Here is a 25,471-nt window from a genome sequence, read left to right as displayed (position 1 = left end):
TTAAACTAGAGTTTTCCCAGTGTGCCAAGAAGCTAGTAATTCTTTTCCTAACAATATACACCAACTGTCAAATTTCTAGAAATATCGTTAAATCTAAGCCGTTTTCGAGATCCGTGTCCAGTGCACCCACCCAGAAGGGTCCAAGGTCCATGAAGACAATACCTCCAAATTTTTAAACAGCTAATAGGGACTTTGTTTTTTCTCTTAATAATGGAGCACTCATCCTTAAATTATAGTCTTCGGAATTGTAGAAATTAATTGCCTTAATGAATGTTAGATTAAAAAACAATGGAATACTTTTATCCTCCCCCCCCCCCACCCGATCTACTACACTTCATAATTTTCCAATGATAGGCCTTTAGATCTACAATTACAACACGATGCGCAAAATTTTCCTGACCATAAATTTATAAGGCTCATCGATGTATGCGTAATACCCGAAGAAGTATATAGTCCGTTCACGATAGATATTACAATTTCTCGCTGCTAGCCTAATTAATTTTGTTTTTATTTTGAACAATTATAATGGCCAAACTATAGAGTTTTCCCAGAGTAGCAAAGTAATTACATATATATATATTCTAAGCCATATATAATGCCTACATCAACAGTAAAATTTCTAGGAAAATCGTTACAGCCGTTTTTGAGATCCCTTATATTCACCCACCCAAGTTTTTGAAGTCTCCACTAAGCTGCGAATTAAACAGAGGTATTGTAATAAGTAATTAATTTATTTGGTACCCGCTAAAGAAAACTTTAGATAAAAACCTAATATAGAGACTAGGTATTCGTGTTATCAATTAGACATATTACAATTACACACACACACACACACACACACACACAGCACACATATAGGGCCTACATATATATATATATATATATATATATATCATGGGCGTAGCCAGGATTTTTTTCTCGGGGGAGGGGGGTTTGGGGGGGATTTTTTCTCTCCCCCCCCCCGAAAAATTTTTTTTGGATGGATGGATGTGTGTGTGTGTGTGTACATATCCTACTGCCATCTGCCTTTTAGATTTTTACTATCGACTAGCAAAATATCGCTTTTTATTTTTTTTTAGACATCGAGATAGATTTAGATCTTTATTTAAATGCCATTGACTCATGAGCGTAGCCAGGGGGGGGGGTCCCCCGAAATGAAATCTACCCGGGGGGGGGGGATCGGAATTTAGTGAATGATTTTTTGCTTTGATTTTGTTTATTTTAGGTGAGATTTTAATACTAAACCATCACTTGCCCCAGCACAACCAATGGGGTTTTGAGTTTAGTACCCCCTACCAGGGATTTTGAGTTTCAAACCCCCTACCAGGGGTTTTGAGTTTTAAACCCCTTACTTGGGTTTTTTGCAGTTAACTCCCCGTCTTCTATAAAACAAAACAAAAAAATGCAAACGAAAATCCCCTAATTCCAAGAGCACAGTTAAGGGAGATTTTGATTTTAAACCCCCCTCCAAAATTTACGATAAACTCCCTCTTCAATATAAAAAAAAAAGCTAATTGCGCACTCAAAATGTTATGAGCGTAGCTAAATGGGTTTTGACTTAGTTTTGAGTTTAAACCCCACTTCAGCGGGGTTTGAAGGTAAAAAATACCTCTTTACTAATAAAAACAAAGCAAATTATACACTCAAAATGTTATGAGTGTAGTCAAAGGGGTTTTGAGTTTAAACTCACCTCCAGTGGAGTTTGAAGCTAAAAAGTACCTCTTCAATATAAATAAAAGCAAATTACTCACTCTAAAATCTATAAGCGTAGCCAAAGGGGTTTTGAATTTAAACCCCCCGCCAGGGGGGTTTGAGGCTAAAAAATACATCTTCAGTTGAAGAAAAAAAAAGCAAATTACGCACTCAAAATGCTATGAGCGTTGCCAAAAGGGGTTTTAGTTTAAACCCACATTCAGATGGATTTGATGCTAAAAAATACCTCTTCAATATAAAAAAAAAGCAAATTACACACTAAAATTATTTGAGTGTAGCCAATCCAATCGGAGGTTTTGAGTTTAAACCCCTCTTCTACAGATGGCGTTTTTTAAAAGTTTAAAACCCCTCCAGATGGTTTTGAGTTTAAAATCCCCCTTACAGAGCATTTTGAGGTGGAAAACCCCCAACAGATGATTTTGACGATACAACTTCTCTTTTCGATATAAAATCTAAAGCAAACTACAGTCACTTAATTCCAAGAGCGTATTCAAGAGAGGTTACACATTTTTACCAGTGGCAGGGCTCCCTTAAAAAACTGCAGTGAATAGTCATCTGCCGAAATTGAAAAACACTAAATGTGGCTCAACAAAGATGGCTAAGACAGATTTAAGGAGTCAGTTATAGAGATCGGGTCTAAATCAAGGAAATCCTATGCCGAACTGGGAGTCGACCCTTTAGTAAGATTGTGAGCGAGCGACGCATGAGGTTTGCGGGACATGTTCTCCGACAAAATGAATCACGCATAAGAAGAGTTGCAACTTGACGCCACTCATGGCAGGTGGTGGGAAGAGGCTTCAGACATTACCAGTGACAGATTTTTAAGGAAACAGCTTGACGTCAAATGCTCCGAACGGCGCGGGAGGGTCTAAGTCAGTAAGAATAGCACATTAGGTTTTTGAAATAAAACTTTTTAATAGCAGGAAAATGCACTGTAGATACCTCAGAATATGCATTTTGTTGGCTTTCAATATAAGAAATAGTGCTTGGCGGCGGTGCTTCGCCCCGCGCTAGGGGAACTCCAGACAACCTTGCTAGTAATGGCGGGGAATCTACAATTTTTTCACTAACTCATGGAAGAACCTATTCTAGGGCACAATAAACGTCTTCCGAAAGAATGAAGGGTCAGAATGCAATAAAGATTATGTATACACACACACACACATAAATACATATTTTAAAAAATTTTCGCGGGGGGGGGGGGTCGGGAGAAAAAAATCCACTCCCCCAACCCCCCCCCCCCCCCCCCGAAAAAAATCCTGGCTACGCCCATGCATTGACTATTACAGAAGCCTAAATTAAGTATTGGAACGTACTGTTTTGGTTAAAATTCGCACTATTATTTTTATTAAATGAAAGCTGACAATGCCTTTTTTTTTTAAATCGCGAGTAGGATTGGCCTTTTTCATATTGAATGACACCAAAAATTACAATTTTGCCTATTTTTCAGAACATGTTTTGAGTTTTCAGGATATTTTAATAATTTCAGGAGACTTTCATGACTTTTTTTTCGTATACTTTGCAATTTCAGGAGATTTGCAGGAGCTCCTGGAAAATCAGGAGACCGCGGAAACCCTGTTAATATAAGTTAAAATGGTTTAATTTAATAGTTTACAACTAGAGTTAGCGCGGGGCCCTATCTGATTCCATACATTGCCAGTGACAGATTTTTGTGGAAACAGCTTGCCAGTAAATGCGCCGAACGGCGCGGGAGGGTCTAAGTCAGTAAGCACATAAGGTTTTTGAAATAAAACTTTTTAATAGCAGGATAATGCACTGTAGATACATCTGAATATCATTTTGTTGGCTTTGAAAACCAGAAATAGTTCTTGGCGGCGGGGCTTCGCCCCGCGCTGGGGGAGCTCTCAGCGCTCCCCCAGACCCCTTGCAGGCAAGGGCGAAGCGTCTACAAGTTTTTCACTAACTCAAGGAAGAACCTATTCTAGGGCACAATAAACGTCATCCAAAAGAATGAAGGGTCAGAATGTACTAGAGGATTACTATGTACATACACACAAACACATCCATCAATACAAACATATATATATATACATATATATATATATATATATATATATATATATATATATATATATTATATTATATTATATTATATCTTGAAGACTGCAATTATCTAGATCTTCTAGTTTGACATTTTTTTAAATTTTGCTATTCTTATGGTGCTTTTTAAATATTTTTTAAAAGTTTGTTTTATATTTAGCAAATAGATCTAGATCTATGTATGATCTTTTCTTTTTAATTTTATTTATAATCCAAACACCTAAATTTATAAGTTAACAAAGATTGCTCAAAATAAAGGTTAACATTTTTTTTTTTAGTTACCTACATCTAGAATATATCTATTTAGAATAAATAAAAAAGCACGTAGTGGTTTCAATATACCCTGGACTTTTCAGCCAATCAAAATTTAGCATTTTCCGTCGTTACCTGTAAACAACATGGCGATGGAAACTATGAAACTTCAAAGGTAAATACATAGATCTAAATTCTAAATCTTTTTAAAAATATGGTTTTAAATTACAGAATACCGAGATAGCAACGTTTGATGTTGTGATATTTTCCTTTGCAAACTCTAACTATTTTTTTTATGTTTAACACTGCGTTGTGTCTCGTGTTCATCCTATTCTAAATGATATACTCAATACTCATTGTACTGATATACTAAATAAATTACTAAAATTAAAAATACATAGGGTAACATAGACTTGACATAGATCTATTTACTAGGCCTACATATAAAAATAATTATAATCATATAACAAAATTATCATCATAATCATTCACTGATGATTCAGTGAATCAATTGCCATTTCAGTCATTTTTCTGCATGTGCTGTAAGAGCTCTAAACTCTATGTGAATGTGTTGGCCTGTGCAATTGGTTGGATTTAATCATGTAAAATTATTACTAGTTCATTGCTATAATAATACTAGATCTAGTAATAAACAATATAATCAAGTGATATCCTAGCCTAAGCTATAATTGACAGATTTTCTTTTGGTCTCAAATGTGTATCCCGCGGCCTTCGTGATTGACCTCCATGTGTCTTGTTCTGAGGCATTGCAGACACATAAGTAACAGTGAAATGACCAATTTTTTTTTTTTTTTTTTTTAATTCTGTGTATTTTTGCTGATTAACAAACAGTGTAAAAAAGATAAATGCAATTTACAGTGATCAAATAAATCATAAAGTGCAATATGAAAATTGTTTCCTGGAGCTTAAAATGCTAATACAAAGTAGCCTATTTATTTATTATATTTGTGTAAAATAGTACAAATTTGGATTTATTAAATAACTCCAGCAGTGTTGCACTGTCATGCTAGTGTGCAAATGTGAATTAATACTAATATTTTACATATATCACTTCTTTAATTTATAAATCCATTAATTTAATCAGAATAAGTAACAAACAATTCAATAAATTAAAGACATTTTAATTGGTAAAAAATTAAAGCTCTTGGTTTTATTCACCATTCTGCCTTATCACGTGTCGTAATATGATTTATAGTAATAATCTATATTATCCATTTGGAAATTTGTCTTACAATTTGTGCATTACAACAAACAAAACATTATAACTATAGAAAAGAAATAATAAATTCACATCTGTTTCACAAATATTACATGTGTAATGTTTATAGCAGATATTTGAATTGTATTGAATGATTTTATTGTCAGGGAAACAAAGGAGTTTTTATGTCTTTTTATTTTTGTAATTGTTGTCTTCTATCATCATTGTGATGATAAAATCTCAAAATCCTGACACAGAAGTTGTTTTTTATTTTAAAAATCTTTTTAGCTTTCAAATGTTTCTCTCGAACAGTTGTCGAAGTGGGGTTTGTTTGTTACCAATGACCTTACTAGCAGCATTTAGGATTTTATGAAGTTTTGTTTATTTTTAATGTTCATATTGATGAACCAGTAGTGATATTGAAACTTCTTCTTTTCTTCTTCTTCTAGCCAGTTTTTTGCTGCTGAGCTATCAGCTCTTTTGCAGACTGTGCCAAGGAAAAACAGTGTGTTGTTTTCTTCAGTTGTTCAGCACTGCCATATAGGGTGTTGGTTATGTTGGACTAGAGTGGTAGTAGGGTCTGCCTAAGGTAGATTAGGAAGGGGCATTCAAAAAGGATATGGTTTACGATTTCATAAGGGTGGGTGCAGTGTCTACAAAGGGGGAGTTGTGTGGGATTTATTTTATTGAGATGGTAATTTAACAGAGGTGTGTGTCCTGTCATTAGTTTGAAGATTGTAGATTGCTCTTTGTGGGGGAGGAAGTTAATACTTTCCAGTTTGTTGGCATGTTCATTTCTTTGTACATAGCTCTGCCTGTGTTTCCTGTGGCCCATTGGTTGTTGATTAACATTGACCTTGGGGTGAGGTAATTAACAGGACTATCTGGTTGTTCCATAGATAATCCTGGCTTTGAAAGCTTATCTGCCCTTTCATTTCCCATGATGCCAATGTGTCCAGGGATCCACTGTAATGTGATATTGATGTTTAATTTTGTCATCATCTGGTGTATTATCACTATTAGTGTTGTCAACTTTCTTGGGCTTTTTGAGGTGCTGCTTTTAAGTAGCCTACTTGAAGAGTGGATTGGGAGTCTGTAAAGACAACAATACCTGGTGGTGATTATATCCCTTCATATAATTTGTTTTTGACTGTCTGCAAAGCTATGGTAATTGCCTCAATTACGGCTTGGAAGTTTGAGCAGTAGTCGCCACAAGGTACACTTATTTCAAAGTGTTTATTTTTGGGGAAGACCAGGAAGGCACCAAGACCAGCATTGATGGTGGCTTTGAAGGCTGATCCATCTGTGTATATATGGATGGCTGTTTTTTGGATAGTTTTCAATAGTTTCAAGCGTGCCTACTTTGAGCTCCAGTGGATTTGATTATTTTGTTAGAGTGTTGTTTATTAAATGTGTTTTAATGGTTGGTTGTTTGTAGTTAAGTCCAGGAGTTGTTTTAGAATCTGGTAATTTTGTGTGTTATTGGGTAGATGATGTTTTAGGGCTAGTTCGTCAGTAAGTTGTTGTCACCACTGTATCATAAATGTCATTGTGGTTATGTTTTGATGCAGTGATATTATTGTCGGTTTATTTATGTAGGCGTGGTGGTGACATTGGGTTTATATTATAATGCACAGAATAAGGAAGTGACACTTGATGTAGCAGACACAAATAAGTTTAATTTAAGTAATAACACCACATATTGAATATGTACACAATTCAATTCAGGAATGGTCAGCATTAATCCTCTATAGAAATATGGCGAATATAATGACAACTTAGTAACTAATCTATAACCAACTTCTATTAACAACTAACTCAACTGACTATATCAAGTGACTCTATCAAGTGCTTGCTACCAACTCCCTATATTGACTGATTGCTCTTAACCCTGGTTCACTTAAGGTCAAAAGTGTTCACCTTAGGGCAACATTCACAATATAGAAATAACATTCACAATATTGAAATATGGTTTCTACACTATGGCACCAACTTTGAGGTGGTGACAGTTGTATCGGAGTTCTTTGCTTTTTTTGCTTGTTTTTCTTATTTCTCTGTGTTAGTAGTTTATTTGGATGGTCGTCCTCTAACCTTTTGTATCTCTCAATAGCTTCTAATGCGCCTTAACTTAAGAGGCTCAATATTGGAGTCTATTTCACAGGCTGCTGTGGCAGTAGTTCTCATACCTCCACTGATTAGACGCAAGGCTTGGTTTTGGATTGTGTCTAAAGATGATTGATAGGTTTTGTTGGCGGCTACTTGTATGGAGAGACAGTTATCCATGACAGATCTGACGTATAACTGTCATAAGGTTTTCTTTTCAGCTCCCCAGGATGTTCCTGCTAGGTGTTTTATTATGTTTAATCTTTGTGATGCCTTCTCATTTAAATCTGCCATAAAGTGTTTTCGAGATAATCTTTGGTCTAATTTTACACCAAGATATGTTGCATTTTCTTCTTTATTTATTGGCTGTGAGTCTATTTTTAGGATGTAGTTTCTTTTTGCTATTTTGTTGCTGTGGCTAAAGATTACTAGGCCTACTGCTAAATAGTTACATTTGGAGAGCTCTGTGGATGGCGGAGAATGGACCATTGGCCAACCCCACCTTGTCCCATGGATATTCCAGTTACAGTTTCAGACCCAGATGCTCTTTTAATTCAGTATTGGAGCAAGTTGCCAAGACCAAAAAATTCCTTAAAATGCGGGGATAATATTATATATTATTATTATTATTATGTTAGAAATGAACGAATAGTCATTCTCTGGCGCTGCCAGGGTCGAGTTTCGCTAAAGAGAAACAAAATTCATCGTAGTCCCTTTAACAGTTTCCACTGAGGAATTTTCTGGTGATGTGGCAGGTCTGCAGCAGTACCGCCCTCTGACAGGCAACGAAGATGTTCCTAGGAATGTTAAGGGCCTTGAAGGTGTCTGTGAGGTCAGTTGTTATTATCCCCTCGGTTGATATAACAATGGGGTATATTGTTATTTTGGACAATTTCCATAGACGCTTAATCTCCAAGCCTAGGTTCCCATATTTTCTTTGTTTTTCTATCTCAGTTTTTCTTAAATTATGAGACAGTGGTACGGCGATATCGATAATGGTACCGTTTTTTTCTTTTTTATCGATAAACAGCAGATCCGGGCGATTGAAATCTACCGTTTTGTCGGTCAGAATAGGCCTATCCCAGTACAGCAGATGTTCAGTAGACTCGAGAACCTCTTGCGGAGAGTATTTATAATAAGGGGGAGTGTCCTTACCGATCAATTTGTACGTCAAAGCCAGGTGTTGGTGTATTAACTTTGCAACTTGGTTATGGCGACCTAGGTAGGCTGATTCTGATAGGGCTGGACATCCTGCCATAATGTGTTCAATCGACTCGCCCACATTTCCACATTTTCGGCATTTGTCGACAACATTGAGTTTCAGGATATGCTTCTCGTAATTTTTTGTCCTGATTACTCTGTCCTGTATTGCTGTAACAAAGCCTTCTGTTTCAGGGTAGAGATGACCTGCTTTGAGCCATGTTAAGGAAGCAGCCTTGTCGATGTTGTCCCCATGTTATTATTATTACTATTATTATTATTATTATTATGTTAGAAATGAACGAGTAGTCATTCTCTGGCGCTGCCAGGGTCGAGTTTCGCTAAAGAGAAACAAAATTCATCGTAGTCCCTTTAACAGTTTCCACTGAGGAATTTTCTGGTGATGTGGCAGGTCTGCAGCAGTACCGCCCTCTGACAGGCAACGAAGATGTTCCTAGGAATGTTAAGGGCCTTGAAGGTGTGTGTGAGGTCAGTTGTTATTATCCCCTCGGTTGATATTACAATGGGGTATATTGTTATTTTGGACAATTTCCATAGACGCTTAATCTCCAAGCCTAGGTTCCCATATTTTCTTTGTTTTTCTATCTCAGTTTTTCTTAAATTATGAGACAGTGGTACGGCGATATCGATAATAGTATTGTTTTTTTCTTTTTTATCGATGAACAGCAGATCCGGGCGATTGAAATCTACCGTTTTGTCGGTCAGAATAGGCCTATCCCAGTACAGCAGATGTTCAGTAGACTCGAGAACCTCTTGCGGAGAGTATTTATAATAAGGGGGAGTGTCCTTACCGATCAATTTGTACGTCAAAGCCAGGTGTTGGTGTATTAACTTTGCAACTTAGTTATGGCGACCTAGGTAGGCTGATTCTGATAGGGCTGGGCATCCTGCCATAATGTGTTCAATCGACTCGCCCACATTTCCACATTTTCGGCATTTGTCGACAACATTGAGTTTCAGGATATGCTTCTCGTAATTTTTTGTCCTGATTACTCTGTCCTGTATTGCTGTAACAAAGCCTTCTGTTTCAGGGTAAAGATGACCTGCTTTGAGCCTTGTTAAGGAAGCAGCCTTGTCGATGTTGTCCCCATGTAATGAAGCCGGAAATTTTCCGTGGAGTGTTTTTTCTTCCCATTGGCGAATCTCATGCCCTATTATATAGTGCCTTTTATATAGCGCTACTTTCATGCTTATAGCATGCTCAGAGCGCTTTTGGTCCAATCTCATTTGTGGACCAGTGGGGGGAGGGGGTATCTAGGAGTTGGCTTTCCGTGCTACCTTTAGGCGCTCAGTAAACACAACTCTGCCCGAGTCGGTTGTCGAACCTCGAGCCCCATTCTAGGTAGCCAAGCCAAGCCAAGTTCAAGCGCACTTGGCCTCTCGACCACGCTTCCCAGATCTCATACAACTGCATACTACATACAGACAAGTATTACCTTTACATCAATTATATATGAAACCAATGCAAAAGTAATTTCAAACTTCTTGCATTGTGGCAATCAAGATTTATATTTTGGTTTAAGATTCTTTACCGAGAATTAAAAAAAAAAACATCCATAAAAACCAAGGATAATATCAAAATCTGTGGTCAATGGAAAAAATACCAAACATTAGCAAACATCCTACATTTCTAATGAAACTTCCTCAACAGAGTCAGAGTCACTATATGTATACATATAAAAAAAAAAGACTGAGAAAACACCCAGCCTACACTAGATATTTAAACTTAAAATACTGCAAATGTGAGCATGGTAAAACATTATAAAGGCCATTTTGCTAACATTAAAGGAGGTCATTTTTCTTAGTAATCATAATCTTAGTTGCTTTTTTTTTCGCTAATATAATCATTATTTGCAGTGAAATTTAATTTATTGTCTAACGCAGTACCAAGGTATGAAAAGTTTGCACTATTTCAATGTTGTCTCCAGCTACAAAAACGATGTCATTTTCCTTCTTTTCCCTAAAAAAGGATTATCATTTTTTTTGTTGTTGTTTTTTTACATTTAATATTTTAAAATATCCTTTTAGTATTTTTCTAATTTTTTATTTCTCTAAAATAATAATTTACGCCTGAGCTCTCTGAGAACAGGGCAAGAAAAAACACATGTGTTAATTATATGTGTAATTGATGTTGCATTGTTAACCCTGAGAGGTTTATGTGTGGAAACAATCGGTGGGGGTGGATGACTAGGCCAATAGGATAGCAAAACAAGATTCCCGTTAGGAGGCCTAATAACTTTTTGTTATTGTTTTTGTTATTAACAGTCCTATGCTGGACACTCGCACTGCAGCTTTTCTACATTAATGAATATGGAGGAGTTTCCGTGGTGTGCTCAGCCTTCAGCCTCTCCTTCAGTCCAGAGAGCCTTGAGATTTGAGCCACTGGACATGAGAGATGTGATTTATTTTCATCTGCTTGGATGTCTCCCAGACAGAACATTTGTTCAAACAGGCTGACGGAAGGAACTTGTGGAGTTGTGGTCAGTCCCTCTACACTGTACATACTGGCATTGGCGAAAGAATCGTTATTTGAAATGTGGTCTTGCCATTTTATGCCCATAATGGAGCACAGGCATCTATTGTAAAAGCATTCCAGAAATCTAGTAGCTTTCTGTATAGTATCCATGTCTCGGATACATTCCTTAGCAAGATGGTTATCAACTTCTCTTGAAAGTAACATGTCATTGCTTCCCAGATATGTAAAGCGGTCTGCCACGTTGACTCCAGTCACTGTGATCTTAGGGCAGAAGAGATGCTAGTGGCTGACGACAGCGTACGCAAATTCGTCAACGGTGTGTTGGAGCTCAGTTTCAGCAAGGCAAGTAGGGTGCAATTATCGACATAGACAAACTCTGTGACGACCATCTCATCTCGGAATAGATACAGTCGCTGCCCCATTTCAGCCAGCATTGCGCCAAAGTAATGCTTAGTTAATTTGAGTAGTTGAATTGTTACCTTTTTATATAGGGATTTAATAAAGTAATCTCGAAGGCCAGGTCTTCTAGCCTTTCTGCAAAGGAGGTACCTCCAATTTTAAAGACTTCTGCAGGAAGGCCTTCAGAGCCAGGTGCTTTATTGTAGTTTGAGTATATTAATGTATACATTTCAGCGTCTTTATATTTCGACGAATCATCTAATTCCGTTTTTATACTTTTCTGAGGAATATTTGCCATGGATTCCTCAGTTACACACCTTTTGTTACTAAATAACAGGCTGTCCAGCGATTTAGGAAATCCAGTCTCCATTGTCACGTATCCTTGCATGTTTATGGATAGCCACCTTTTTTTTTATTCACGGACCTTTGTGTGCAGAATGTGACACGAGGGATAAAGCTGCAGTGTTATTAGGGTTTGCAAGAACAGAGCAACAGCAGTAACATTTTTGATTTAAAAGCTCTCGCTTGTCCGCATTGTTCTCATTTATGAAACCAGTCTCTATTGGTTTTACTGCAATAACTTTGTCACGTGCTGTAGTGTCGTTTTAGCTCGTTTCAGTTATTCAAATCTGAAATTACCGAAGCACAAAGATAATCACATGGATATTTCTTGGACGTATAATCTTTGTTTTTTTAACGAACGTCTGCAAATTATAAGATAAGATCAAGATAAAATAGAATCGCATAATTCAGTTGATTTAAATGGGCCTTTTTATTTGTCAATTTCAAGTTGTTTTTTTTACAAATCTTATATCAACTCACTTGGTCTGTCTGTGTATATGGTAAAAAGTTTGAACATGTTTTTTCTCCCATTCTCGAATCAAGCTAAAGCTTTGCACAATTATTCATTGAACCATATAAGCCATGAATCAATCAATTATTTCATTGTTGGTGATTAATTATTTTGTTTGATTTCGAAATAAGGGGAGTAGATACTACTTACTAAGATAGATATATAGATATATTATTATTATAGCTTTTATATAGCGCTACTTTCATGCTTATAGCATGCTCAGAGCGCTTTGGTCCAATCTCATTTGTGGACCATTGGGGGGAGGGGGGGAGGGGGTATCTAGGAGTTGGTTTTCCGTGCTGCCTTTAGGCGCTCAGTAAACAGTCGGGTGTCGGACCTCGAGCCCCCTTCTAGGTTCTAGGTAGCCAAGACAAGCCAAATTCAAGCGCACTTAGCCTCTCGACCACGCTTCCCACACACACACACATATATATATATATATATATATATATATATATATATATATATATATATATATATATATATATATATATATATATATATATATATATATATATATATATATATATAGTTAGATCTATATAGTATATGTGATGTAGAAACAAGTCGGCTATTCGGCCATTGGGCAGACTGGGCTCTATAGCTTTGGTCGGCAGCCAGTCTAGGAGACGGACACTCCGAAATAACACCTACGGCTATCTGTTGTTCACAGCCGTCTCAGACTTCTGTGCTACTGTGAACTGCATTTAGCTTAAAGAGTGGCATTGGTCTGCGCGAGCCAATTATCACTATAAAAAACTCTGCGCAGGCTGGAGGCAATGCAGTAATTAGCCCACAAATGACTTGTCCCAAACGAGTCGATAAAAGGATACCTCTCAAAGTCGCCTGCTGGATTGTCCGCACACTGCAAGACAGCAACAAAAATGAATAACCTCAACGGAAGTCTGCACTGGCGTCATTAGAGCTGGCTCGGCTAGATGTATCTAAACTAAAAAAAAACACAAGGCACCTGGCTCTGATGGACTTCGCGCTGAAATCCAACTATCGCGGCATTACGCTTCTGTCAGTAACAGGAAAGATCTTTGCTCGAGTGTTGCACGACCGACTAAACCAGTCTTTAGTGGACGAGGTCTTATCTGAAAGCCAATGTGGTTTCAGAGCCAGTAGAGGTACATCTGACATGATATTTGTTCTGCGACAACTACAAGAAAAATGCAAAGAGCAGAACCTAAACCTGTAGGCTGTGTACTTGCCCCTACTCTATTCGCTATCTTCTTTAGCGTAATGCTAGGTCAAATGAGGCAGCGATTGCATGAAGGCATCTACATCCGGTTTCGTTCTGACGGCAATGTGTTCAATCTCCGGCGTCTACTATCCCATACAAGAACAAATGAGATGGTCATAACGGAGCTTCTCTATGCCGATGATTTGCGCCCTGCTAGCTCACAATGAACATGACCTCCAGAACGCGGTAAACGAATTAACGTACGCTGCCGCCTCTTTCGGTCTATCTATAAACCTCGGAAAAACAGAAGTCACCCAATAAAACATACTCAGCCCCAAGGATCACAGTAAACGGACAGCCCCTTAACGTGGTAGACCACCTCACATATCTAGGTAGTATAGTGTCAAATGACGCCTCACTTTCAAAGGAAGTTGATAACCGTCTGGCCAGGGCTAGTAGCGCTTTTGGACGCCTTCAGGCGAGAGTCTGGAAGAACAAATCGCTCCGCCTGCCTACAAAAATCAATGTCTACCAAGCGGTGGCTCTCTCAACCCTTCTATATGGCTCTGTGACATGGACACTATATAAAAAACAACTGACCTCTTGAGCGCTTTCACCAAAGATGCTTGCGCTTCATCATGGACATACGGTGGCAGGACCGCACTACAAACAGCGATGTCCTTGCGAACGCTGGTATGGACAGTATAGAGGGACTTCTTATGGTCCGATAGCTACGCTGGGTAGGGCACGTATCCCATATGCGAGACGAACGTATGCCAAAGGCAGTCTTTTTGGTGAGCTAAAAGGTGGTCGACGTAACAGAGGCGCCCCTCAGAAACGCTTCAAAGACCAGCTTAGGCGTCAACTTTCCTTGGCTGACATAGAAGAGAGCACCTGGCTGCATGCGGCGTCGGAACAAGACAGCTGGAGGTCACTCACGAAGGCCGCGGGATACACATTTGAGACCAAAAGAAAATCTGCTGTCGAGGACAAACGCAGACGACGAAAAGAAAATCTTAATTGACCACCTGCGGACAATGGTTATGCTTGACCTGGATGTGGCAAAATATGCAGGTCACAGCTGGGGCTGCACACCCACGGGAAATACTTTTATTCCTCATCTTCGGACTGGAATATATATATATATATATAGGCCTATATATGAGAATAAAAAGCAGTGTTTCTCAACCTTCGGCGAGAAAAAAAAACAGTCATGTTGAGGCCTTCCTCTTGCAAGCTTGGGGTTCTGGGGGAGCGCCTTAAGCTTTACTAGTGGGGAAACGCATTCTCATGACATCTACAGCTCATTATTATTCATCAGTGGGGTTCGGGGCGAAGCCCCGACGCCAAAAGCGTTTTCCTGAATACTTCACAGAAGAAATGCATTCTCCTGACCTAAAGCTCATTATTCATCCTATTAAAAAAAAAGACCTTTTGAATAATGTTGAAAAATATTCTAATATGAATTTAAAGGCCCTTAATACATTGCAAATAAAACGATTTGTTCCTTGAAAAGATAAGATACCCCACATATTCAGATTAAGGCTTTGAGGATCGCCACCGCAAAAAAGAAATTCAATAAATAATAAAATTCAACCATAATATGTAAGTTATAGTCCCAAATTTTTTAACTAGAAAAATATCAGATTGAGTAAAGGTTGGAAAAAGGCGACAAGGAAATTATTATCTGGGTTTAGAACGCATCTCAATCGTGACTCTTATACTGAAAAAATTTCGTTTGAATTCTAACTTTTCCAAAGCAACGTCTTTCTTAAAATAATTATGATAAATTCATGTGAAATCACATAAACTTTGTCTGGAAAGGGGAGGGGCGGTAGAATGAAAATGATTAATTCTCGCTCCTTTTTATAATTTCTGCTAGTGATTGCATTTGGCATTCAAGAATTAAGGTGGGGCGATTCGATAAAAGAGTTTAATGTATAGCATAGATAAATTATATTAGTGACAGATTTATTTTATTTTTTTGTAATTTCTTAACTATAATACAATAGAAAAAGTATTGGGTTGTCCATGGGGGGAAGGCGATTGCATGTATCGCCCCTCCCACCTGGTACAACCCTTTTTTTTATATTTACTAATCATAAAATTTGAGATTAGAGTGTGGTGTGACATAATATACAAATGGGTTCACATATCAATACGTAGTTTATATTATATAGATATTCAACTAATTTTATTCACAAACAATGATTTCTTCATAAAATAGGACCGCCGCCCCCCTCCCAACTCAGAGGGCTAGAGTGGGGAGGGCAGTACATGCAATCGTCCTCCCTTTACCCCACCAAATCGGCCAATATACCAGAAGGGCAGCGACATAAGATAAAATGTATATATTAATTCAACTAATTTTGTCACAAACTATGATTTCTCCATAAAAGTAGGACCGCCCCCCCCCAACACTCAAAGGGTTTATGTGAGAAGGGCTGTAAAGGTTTCCCCTCCCCACACACACACACACCCATCAGCCAACAGGGGAACGACTTAATATAAAGATCGGTTAAAATATCAATAACAAGTTTTAATCATATAGATATTTAATTGGTTTTAATTGTTTCTGTTAGCAAGCTGTGAGTAAGTAAAGTTTCCCTTTCAGACCTTACGATCTATGGGGCAGATGATGCTAAGATCATCTGTTTCTCTCTCTCTGTCTGTCTGTCTCTCTCTCTTTATATATATATATATATATATATATATATATATATATATATATATATATATATATATATATATATATATATATCTGGCGGATCCAGGGGGGGGGGCGGTAGGGTCGATCGCTCCCCCCCCCCACTCGGACGAATGTTAGTATATTTTATATTTCAACCTATTCGAGGGGGGGGGGCGGTCCAATATATTTGTAGAAATCACAGCTGTGGTTTGTCTAGACTGTAGGAGGACTTAAGAGACTTTATATTTAATCTTAGTTCTAAATGTAATTGTACATGGCGATTAAATATAAAGTCTCTTAAGTCCTCCTACAGTCTAGACAAACCACAGCTCACGTCCGTCTTATAGTTTTGCAATTCCATTTTTTTGTCTAAAACTATTGTAGGCCTACTATTATTGGCTTGGAAGAAAGCCTTTGCAGTGTAACTTCTTAGATGGTTACGTTCAGACCTTTAATTATGGAATTAGTATATTCATTATGGCTTTAGTACGAAACATCAAGTGACGCAAATCTCTACGTTATAGGGTAAAACAGGCACTTTGTGACAAAGTAAACTGGCGCATTTTTTGTTAAGTTTTCTAAAGAAACGTTTCCGTGGGGCACCTCTGTTACGTCGAGCAATATGTTCGTCCCCCATACGGGATACGTGTCCTGCCCAGCCTGACTGTCGGACTATAAGAAGTTCATACCGGCTTTTGCCATCCATCCATCCCAGTGGTGCTACAGCCCGTGGATGGATATGACCTACTTTTACAGATTCCTCCATTCAGATCTCTCCTGGGCCTACCGTCTTCAAGGCCCTAACTCCAAGCTTTTTACCGAGGTTTATAGTTAAATCAAAAGAGGCTTCAGCATACACAAACTCGTTGACCGCTAGATATCATGTTTAGTGTGAGCAAGTAAGGCGTAGAGAAGCAGTGTTTTGACCATTTCCTTTGTTTTGGTACAGGACAGTAGACACCGAAGCATGAACACATGGTAATAATTCACCAGCAAAATAATAATAATAATAAGGCTTGCAGTATTTCCCGTGGCTACGAAGCCCCAGCTGTGATCTAAATATTTTGCCACTTCAGGGCAAGCATAACCATTGTCCGCGGTGCTCGATTAAGATTTTCTTTTAGCGTCTGCGTCTGTCCTCGGCAGCAGATTTTCTTTTGGTCTCAAATATGTATCCGCGGCCTTTGTATAGAGGGAATTCTTTAAGTCCGACAGTTACGCTGGACAGAGCAGTATCCTGTATGGGAGACGAATCTCAAACGAACGCATGCCAAAGGCAGTCTTTTTTGGTGAGCTAAAAAGTGGTCGACGTAACACCGAAACGCTTAAAAGACCAGCTTAGGCGCCAACTTGCCTTGGCTGACATAGAAGATAGCACAAGGTTGCATGCGGCCTCAGAACGAGATAGCTGGAGGTCACCAGCAAAATAAACAACAAAGCAAAAGGTATCTACACCGCTCTACACAATTAAAGTGTAAACAATTTATTACGCACTTAAAACACAATTAACTAATCATACATCGGCACATTTAATATCATTACTTTTTTTTCATTGTTCTATAATAAATTAATCTACAGTAAGATGGTGCGCAAATGTTTAATTAGGTCTATTGATTCTTTAAAACTCGTTCTTGTTTGCAAAGAAATATTTTAGTGTACTGCGGTAAGCCTAGTGACGTAGGCAGCGTTTTTCCCATTTACGTCATGGAAAATTTTCTTTCATAAAACATTCTAGCCAAAATTAATTTTTCGATTATGAGACATTTTCAAACCGATATAACGGTCGACCTCGATTTTTCCCGATGTGGCCAATGAGTTGAGAATTTTTTTTTCATTAATATGCACATACATTGAAATTTTAAAGAAAATCGTTAGAGCCGTTTTTGAAATAAAATTTAAATATATATATACTAGACATATTTTACCCGTGACTCGCGGGTCTCTATTTGCGTATTACTGTCGATATAGTCACTGAGAGTGTTTTTAAAACATTTAAAGGAAATATAAATGTAATAAATAAAGCGAATGTGTAAATGTAAAAATAGTATGAATGAAGCTATCAAATCAAAATAGCTAATCTACTTAATTCCATTTGCTTGTAGGCCTACATATATTTGATTAAAATTTGAAATGAATAGACTTAATTTTGTATGTTCATGTGTTAAAGTATAAAGTAGATCTTGAGGTAGACATAGATCTAGGTCTAGACTAATCTAGAGTTAAAATTTGGCTTTTATAGAGTTCATTCTGTGCTGCGTGAAGGCTTTGCTCTACGCGTGCGTTACCTTTTTTTTTCATGAATGAATATATGGCCTATCTCAACACGGCTAAGCAGCTTTAGCGAACAGCGAACGAATGTATTAAAAATGCTTTAGAAAAACAAATTTGAATGTTAATTTGATTAAAATATGAAATGAATGGACTATATAATTAGTAGGCCTATGTTCATGTGTTAAAGCATAAAACTATCTTTGCGAAAAGAAGTTTTATCATCTTAGAGTTCAATAAGAGTTTTAGACCTAGGCCTAGGAATAGACTCAGTAGAGAGATGTGTTAATGTGTAACCATTTGGTAATGTCTAATGAAAGAATGTTCGTCAGGAAATCTGTATTCACAGATAAAAGGAACTAACGTATGTAAAAATGGTTTTGAAACACAAATTTGAAGGTTAATTTTATTATATAATGAAATCAATGGACCTTCTTTTGTATTTTCATGTGTCAAAGTAAAAAACTATCTGCGCAAAGTGTATTTCTTTAATATTAGATCTAGATCTAAATCCTTTCGATCTTTTCTCATGTAGCCTAGATCCATAAAATACTATAGCTGTTATAGAGTTGGTCTTTTTTTTTTTTGAGGGTCTTAAAATGTTTGTTAAGTTTTTAAGTTTGTTTTAGGGCCACAATACATACGCTACATTGGTCAAGCGGTTTTTATTTCTATACGGGGACATACATACATACATACATACGCCCAACATTCTGCTTTATAGTATAGATATATACATACATACATACTGTAATAACTGAAGTGAGGCAACTCAACGAGGCACACCGATGTTTATTTACAGGACATCACAATACATGTAGAACAACATGTCTTGAGCACAACATCTTTACATCAGCTCTCACTTGGGCGGAAATCGTTCTCTCTCTCATGTCAACATCCGACTTAGTCTTGTTACTAATAGTGCTAACCTTCTTTCTGCACTAGCCTGGATTGTGATGCGCATGGCAGAGTTATAACATTGCCCCCTTCTTAGAGATTTTCGTCCCGAAAAGAAACAGTGCAGTGGAGGTTAGACAGTTCAGCTGGAGATCGATCGGTGGGAGGCACAGGCGGCAAGGAGCGTTTTCCCCACGAAGTAATCCGCACTGTTTTCCTCTGGTGTCGCTTTCTCTTCCGCCAGTTGACCAGGCTGTTGTTGAGACGATGACGTGGCCGTTTGACACACAACGAGATAGTGTCGAGCACTGTTTTCTTCAGCACAGCCGCTGATCGGACACGCTGTTTCAGCAGACTCTCCCGACATACGCCTCTCAAGAAAGTTTCAGGTTCACATGCAGCCAAGTTGCAAACGAAATTCACCCGCAGCTAACAGTCTCACGTCCAGAAGATAGGTCTCTTCAAGTTCAGGTTGAAGATGTCTTCCTCTTGCCAGCTCAGATTTAACATGGATTGATTGACATTCTTCTACGCCAATGTCGATGATGATGGCAGTACACATATTTTGTTGGTGGTTTTCTTGGCATCTAAATTCTCTGTGTGATGCGCCGCACGTACAGTTCATGCTTAACTTCTGGATGCAATTCTCGAGCTTCGAATTTACCTCGTGAGCACCGGCAAATAGGCAGAGGTCCTAAAGGTCTACAGCAACAGGCTTAGACGCAGACGCAACGTTGTCTTGATCTGTCCAGCTCATTGAGATACAGGTATCAGGTGCAACAGGAACAAACGCTCCAGGCACATAACAGACAGTTTCTTCATTTGTCTCTTTCCATTTGATTCGGTACATCCCGTTGAGATCGTCACAGCAATCGTTGTCACGTTTCTCGTCTTGAAAGTTACAACCACAAGACTTGCCCACAACACAGACACAGACGGCGCTCTAATCCCCAACGTCTCCGTCACCACTGTTTGTGCAGCCACAGTCTTGACCACTCAACTTCTTTACCAACGAGTCCACAAGCTACTGCTCCTTTACCAACGAGTCTACTCCTTCTTTCGCTTGAGACATAATTTCATCTACCTTGTTCCCCATACTGTTAATTTGTTCACAAATTGCATCAATACCTTCATGTATCTTGCCAATAAGCTCATAAATCTCCGGTTCAATTTCAGATAGATAGATATCCGAATCTTTTTCTTCATTGATCAGGGCTTGCCGCAGCGTTTCCCTGCTACCGACGGATTTTAAACCTTGGTCCCGAAGCTCTTGTCTTAGCTCTTTAATTGAGAGCTGATGTAATAGTTTCAAATATGTCACTGTAATCAAAGCCTACCTCCTCTCGTTGAGTTGCCTATAATCCCACTTCTGACACCATTGTAATATTTTAAGTGAGGCAACTCAACGGGGCACATATATGTTTATTTACATGGCATCACAAAAACATGTAGAACAACATGTCTTGAGCACAGCATCTTTACATCAGCTGTCACTTGGGCGGAAATCGTTCTCTCTCCTGTCAACATCCGACTTAGTCTTGTCACTAATAGTGCGAACCTTCTTTCTGCACTAGCCTGGATTGTGGTGCGCATGGCAGAGTTATAACAATACATACAAGAATTGCTCGCTTAAGAGTATAGGATTCTGACCCTTCATTCTTTTGGGAGACGTTTATTGTACCCAAGAATAGGTTCTTCCTTGAGTTAGTGAAAAAATTGTAGACTTCCCGCCATTGCCAGCAAGAGGGTCAGCGCTCTCCCAGCTCGGGGCGGAGTCCCGCCGCCAAGCACTATTTCCGGTATTGAAAGTCAACGAAATGCATATGCATATTCTGAGGTATCTACAGTGCATTATCCTGCTATTAAAAAGTTTTATTTAAAAAAACTTTCTTCTCTGAGGACCTCCATGAAAATGTGGTACCAAGTTGTACTAGAATGTCCCTGTTTTCGCTTTCCTCGTAATGGCCTCCATGTCATCGCAACTCTTATTATGCGTAATTCATTTTGTCGGAGAACATGTCCCTCAAACCTCATGCGGCACTCTGTCACAACCTTTCTAAGGGGTCGACTCCCAGTTCGGCATAGGATTTCCTTGATTGAGACCCGGTCTCTATTACTGACTCGTAAAATCCGTCTCAGCCGTCTTTGTTGAGCCACATTTAGTCTTTTTCAATTTCGGCAGGTGACTTCCATGCTATTCACTGCATTTGATTAATGTAGCCCAATGACTTGTAGAAATGTGTTACCTCACTTTGCTACGCTCTTGGAATTACGTGACTGTAGTTTACTTTAGATTTTATATCGAAAAGGGAAGTTTTATCGTCAAAATCATTTTTTGAGGGGTTTTAAACTTTTTAAAAAAGCCTTCTGGAGCAGGAGGGTTTAACCTTAAAAAACCCTTGGCCTGGCTACGCTCATAGAATTTAGAGTGTGTAATTTGCTTTTTTTTTATATTGAAGAGGTATTTTTTTTTAGATTCAAATCCCGCTGAAGAGGGGTTTAAACTCAAACCCCTTTGGCTACGCTCATAGTTTTTTGAGTGTGTAATTTCCTTTTTTATATTGAAGAGGTGGTTTTTAGCTCTAAACCCCGCTTGAGGAGGCTTTTAAACACAAAACCCCTCTTGGCAACGCTCATAGAATCTGGTGACTGATAATGGATAGTCTTATATTGAAAAGGGGGGTTTATCGTAAATTTCGGAGGGGGGGGGGTTTAAAATCAAAATCTTCCTTAGCTATGCTCTTGGAATTTGGGAATAGTCGTTTGCATTCTTTTTTTTTTTTTGGGGGGGGGGGGTAGTTTTATATAAAAGGGGGATTTGACTGCAAAACCCCCCTGGTATTGGGTTTTAAACTCAAAACCCCCTTGGCTGCGCTGGGGCAAGTGATGGTTTTGTATTAAAATCTCACCTAAAATAAACAGAATCAAAGCAAATAATCAGTCACTAAATACGATCCCCAACCCCCCCCCCCCTTGGCTACGCCCATGATATTCATATATATATCAATTTTATTTCGAAAACGGCTTTAACGATTTTCTTTAAAATTTCAAAGAAAAAAAAACTTGACATGCTTACATCACTGGCTTATTGCAGTACACTAAAACAGTTCTCCGCAAACATAAACAAGTTTTAAGGAATCAGTAGACCTAATTAAACATTTGCGCACCATCTTATTGTAAGTTCTATTAGCCTTGTCAACAAAGTAAAAGTCACCTACAAGGCTCTCCGCAATTAAAGTGTAAACAATTTACCTAGTAAATAAAAAAGATGTCATTGTTAGATATTTTTTTCAAAGCAAATGGCTAAATATTGACAGTTTAGATAGCTTAGAATTTGTTAGAATAATTAGCATAGTCCTACTATGCAGGTTAATATTTTTTTGCTGGTTAATTATTAGAATGTGTTCAATCTTCGAAGTCTACTGTCCTGTACTAAAACAAAGGAAATGGTCATAACACAGTCTCTCTACGCCTTACTTGCTCACACTGACATGATCTCCAGCTCGCGGTCAACGAATAAGCGTACGTTGCCGCCACTTTTGGTTTAACCATAACCTCGGAAAAACGGAAGTCATGTTCCGGAATTCACCAAAAAAAAAAATCAACTCAGCCCCAAAGATCATCGTAAATGGACACACTTAGTAAACAACTAAACAAATCTGGAAAGCATAATATCAATTGACTCATTGCTTTTAAGGGAGGTTGATAAGCGTCTGATCAGGGCCTATAGTACTTTTGAACGCCTCCAAGCAAGAGGGTGGAGAAATAAATCGTTCCGTCTGCCTACAAAATCGGTGTCTACAAAGCACCAAAGATGTTTGCACACCATCATGGACACACGGTGTCAAGACCGCACTACAAACAGCGATGTTCTAGCAAACGCCGGCATGAACTTTTTATAGTCCGACAGTCACGCTGTGCAGGGCACATATCATGTATGGGGCTCTAACATCTGCCAAAGGCTTTTTAGTGAACTTAAAGGTGTTCGGCATAACAGAGGTGCTCGAAGGGAAACGCTTCTTTACAATACTAACGCAATGCTTTTAAGTCTCTTATGGAAAAATGCGCCATTTTAGTTTGTTACAAAGTGTATGTCTTACTTGATATTTCGTACTAAAAGCATAATAAATATACTAATTGCAATATTAAATGTCTGAACGTAACCATTTGAGAAGTTACACTGCAAAGACTTTCTACCAAGCCAATAATAGGCCAATAGTTTAACGCAAAAGATTCAATGTCAGCTTTGTTTTTCTAGACTGCTGGGAACTTTCTATCCATGTATGGCATGTACAATGTCATTTAGAACTAAAACAACACAGAAGAAACACTTTACCCTATCGCCCATTTTCGTCATTAAAAAAACGCTTCTAACAATAAGTTCGGGTAAATATTTTTCCTTAATAAATTGTTCCTCCGAGCCAGGCTCGGTCACCTTGTTTGAATAATAGGTTTTCCACATATCTTTTAAAAAAATAATTTTGATATGTTTATTATATTGTAACGATTCTCACTGTCAAGGCTCTCTGCAAACTGCTCCACACGATACTACCAACTCAAAGAATTTGACAACTCAAGGCTCCAAAATAACCTAACACTTTAGTGCCCAATAAATCACAGCCAATAATGTACAATAGGCTACATGTAACACTGACAGTACAAATATTTCTCTGTTAATAACCGTAGTGCCGTATCAAATTTTGCACTGGTCTCTCCGCCTCGTCCCGGACTTGCACTGGGTTTAACTGTTCAGGGCTGACTTCACACACTGGGCTCGTTGTGTCGGACTTTATTGCAGATCAAGATCAAGACATCGTCTCGTACTCGCGACCGTCGTAATGCGCCGTACAGTGCAACACCGCTGAACCAAGTCGTCTGTAGTGAATCTTCTTGACTGTGACACCCGCGCTCTTAATATAGGGTCCCTAAAGGCCTTCAAGAATCCTATGTAACTGTGACAGGTTGGGGAATGTGACGTTTGTTTGGCGCGTTTAATGTCTAGGGGATGATAATTTTTGAAAACTATCACACACCAACCCGTCAGCATATAAATTGGGAGCAGGCACGCAACGAGACAAGCAATGAAAGAGAGATACAAAGTAAAAAATATGAAGAATATTTATTTACATAAATATTTACATAAAAGAATAAAAAAGGGGAGGGTTTGCATCTATCTCTAATCAATAATATATCTAATCATCACTCTTGCACTTAATAAGAGAGTATGTCACTTTGTCTTCTGAACTTAGCTGGTTGTCCTGTTTGGGTCGCAGCTGGCTGTGTCCTGGCTTGAGGTTCTGCAGCTGGAGGTGGCGCTCTAGCGGGTAGAGGAACGCCGGTGATACAGTTCTTGTGGAGTCTCAATCCAAAGTTCTGATATCTGTAGTGGGCACAGTAGGGCGGGTGGCCGGTTACCGTGGGCACAAGTGTACTGCGGGCAGAGCGGATCTACCGTGGGCAGCGTAGTTAACAGCATTAGTCCAGTGAGTTACGACGTTCAGGCGGAGCTATGACGTCTCGCACAGATCTGGGTCTGTAGGGACGTCGTACCTAATAAGTTGACAGGTGGGCTGTCGAATAGGCAGGCAAGTAGAGCCGATAGCGCCAAGTAGTAGAGTTGAGTAGATCCACGTAGGCAGTAGATGATACTCAATAGCAAATAGGCAGTTGACTAGGCAGATAACGCCAAATAAATAGGCGGGTAAATAGGCAGGTGATCCAAACAAATAGTTGGGTAGATCTCAGTAGGCAAGTGCAGTGCTGAATAGCACTAAGCACATAGGCAGACACCTGAGGGAGGCTGCGGATAAATAAAGACAAGTTAGGACATGTCTCTCATGCATCTTATCGATGCCCTCGACTAAGGTGCATTCGTCAGATTGGTAAAATTGCTTTAGAGCACAATGGGGAGATGATTCATATCTCTTTTCTAAGCGCAGTATTAGTGCGCTAGTAAGATTATCAAGGCGGTCAGCCGAGATAAAGGAAATAAAATAAGATGTACAAATATATACATCATTGCATCAACGATCAATTGAGCAACGTAGCATAAATAGATTAATGCAATACATAAATATATACATATGCCATGTTTATGTTTTCTACTTACGACAGTGAGAAATACACAATGCACT

General features: G+C 38.5%; 1 protein-coding gene across 5 annotated transcripts in view; it reads left to right on the top strand.

Annotated features, from left to right (window-relative positions):
• The first annotated feature begins 4,121 nt into the window (after window positions 1-4,121).
• LOC106078121 (myosin heavy chain, striated muscle-like) overlaps window positions 4,122-25,471 on the top strand; it is a 63,507-nt gene continuing 42,157 nt past the window's right edge. For 4 of the 5 annotated variants that reach the window (XM_056022075.1, XM_056022070.1, XM_056022069.1 and 1 more), the window contains exon 1: window positions 4,122-4,201. Coding sequence is in view for 1 of the 5 variants with exons in the window: in XM_056022071.1 (XP_055878046.1) it covers window positions 4,173-4,201 (29 nt within the window). In the remaining 4 variants the exon portion in view is untranslated. The remainder of the gene's footprint in view (window positions 4,202-25,471) is intronic. The other variant, XM_056022071.1, reaches the window with a different exon arrangement.

Source organism: Biomphalaria glabrata, chromosome 2, assembly GCF_947242115.1.
Source record: "Biomphalaria glabrata chromosome 2, xgBioGlab47.1, whole genome shotgun sequence".
Lineage (NCBI taxonomy): Eukaryota > Metazoa > Mollusca > Gastropoda > Planorbidae > Biomphalaria > Biomphalaria glabrata.
This window is presented reverse-complemented; position numbering and strand designations above follow the sequence as displayed.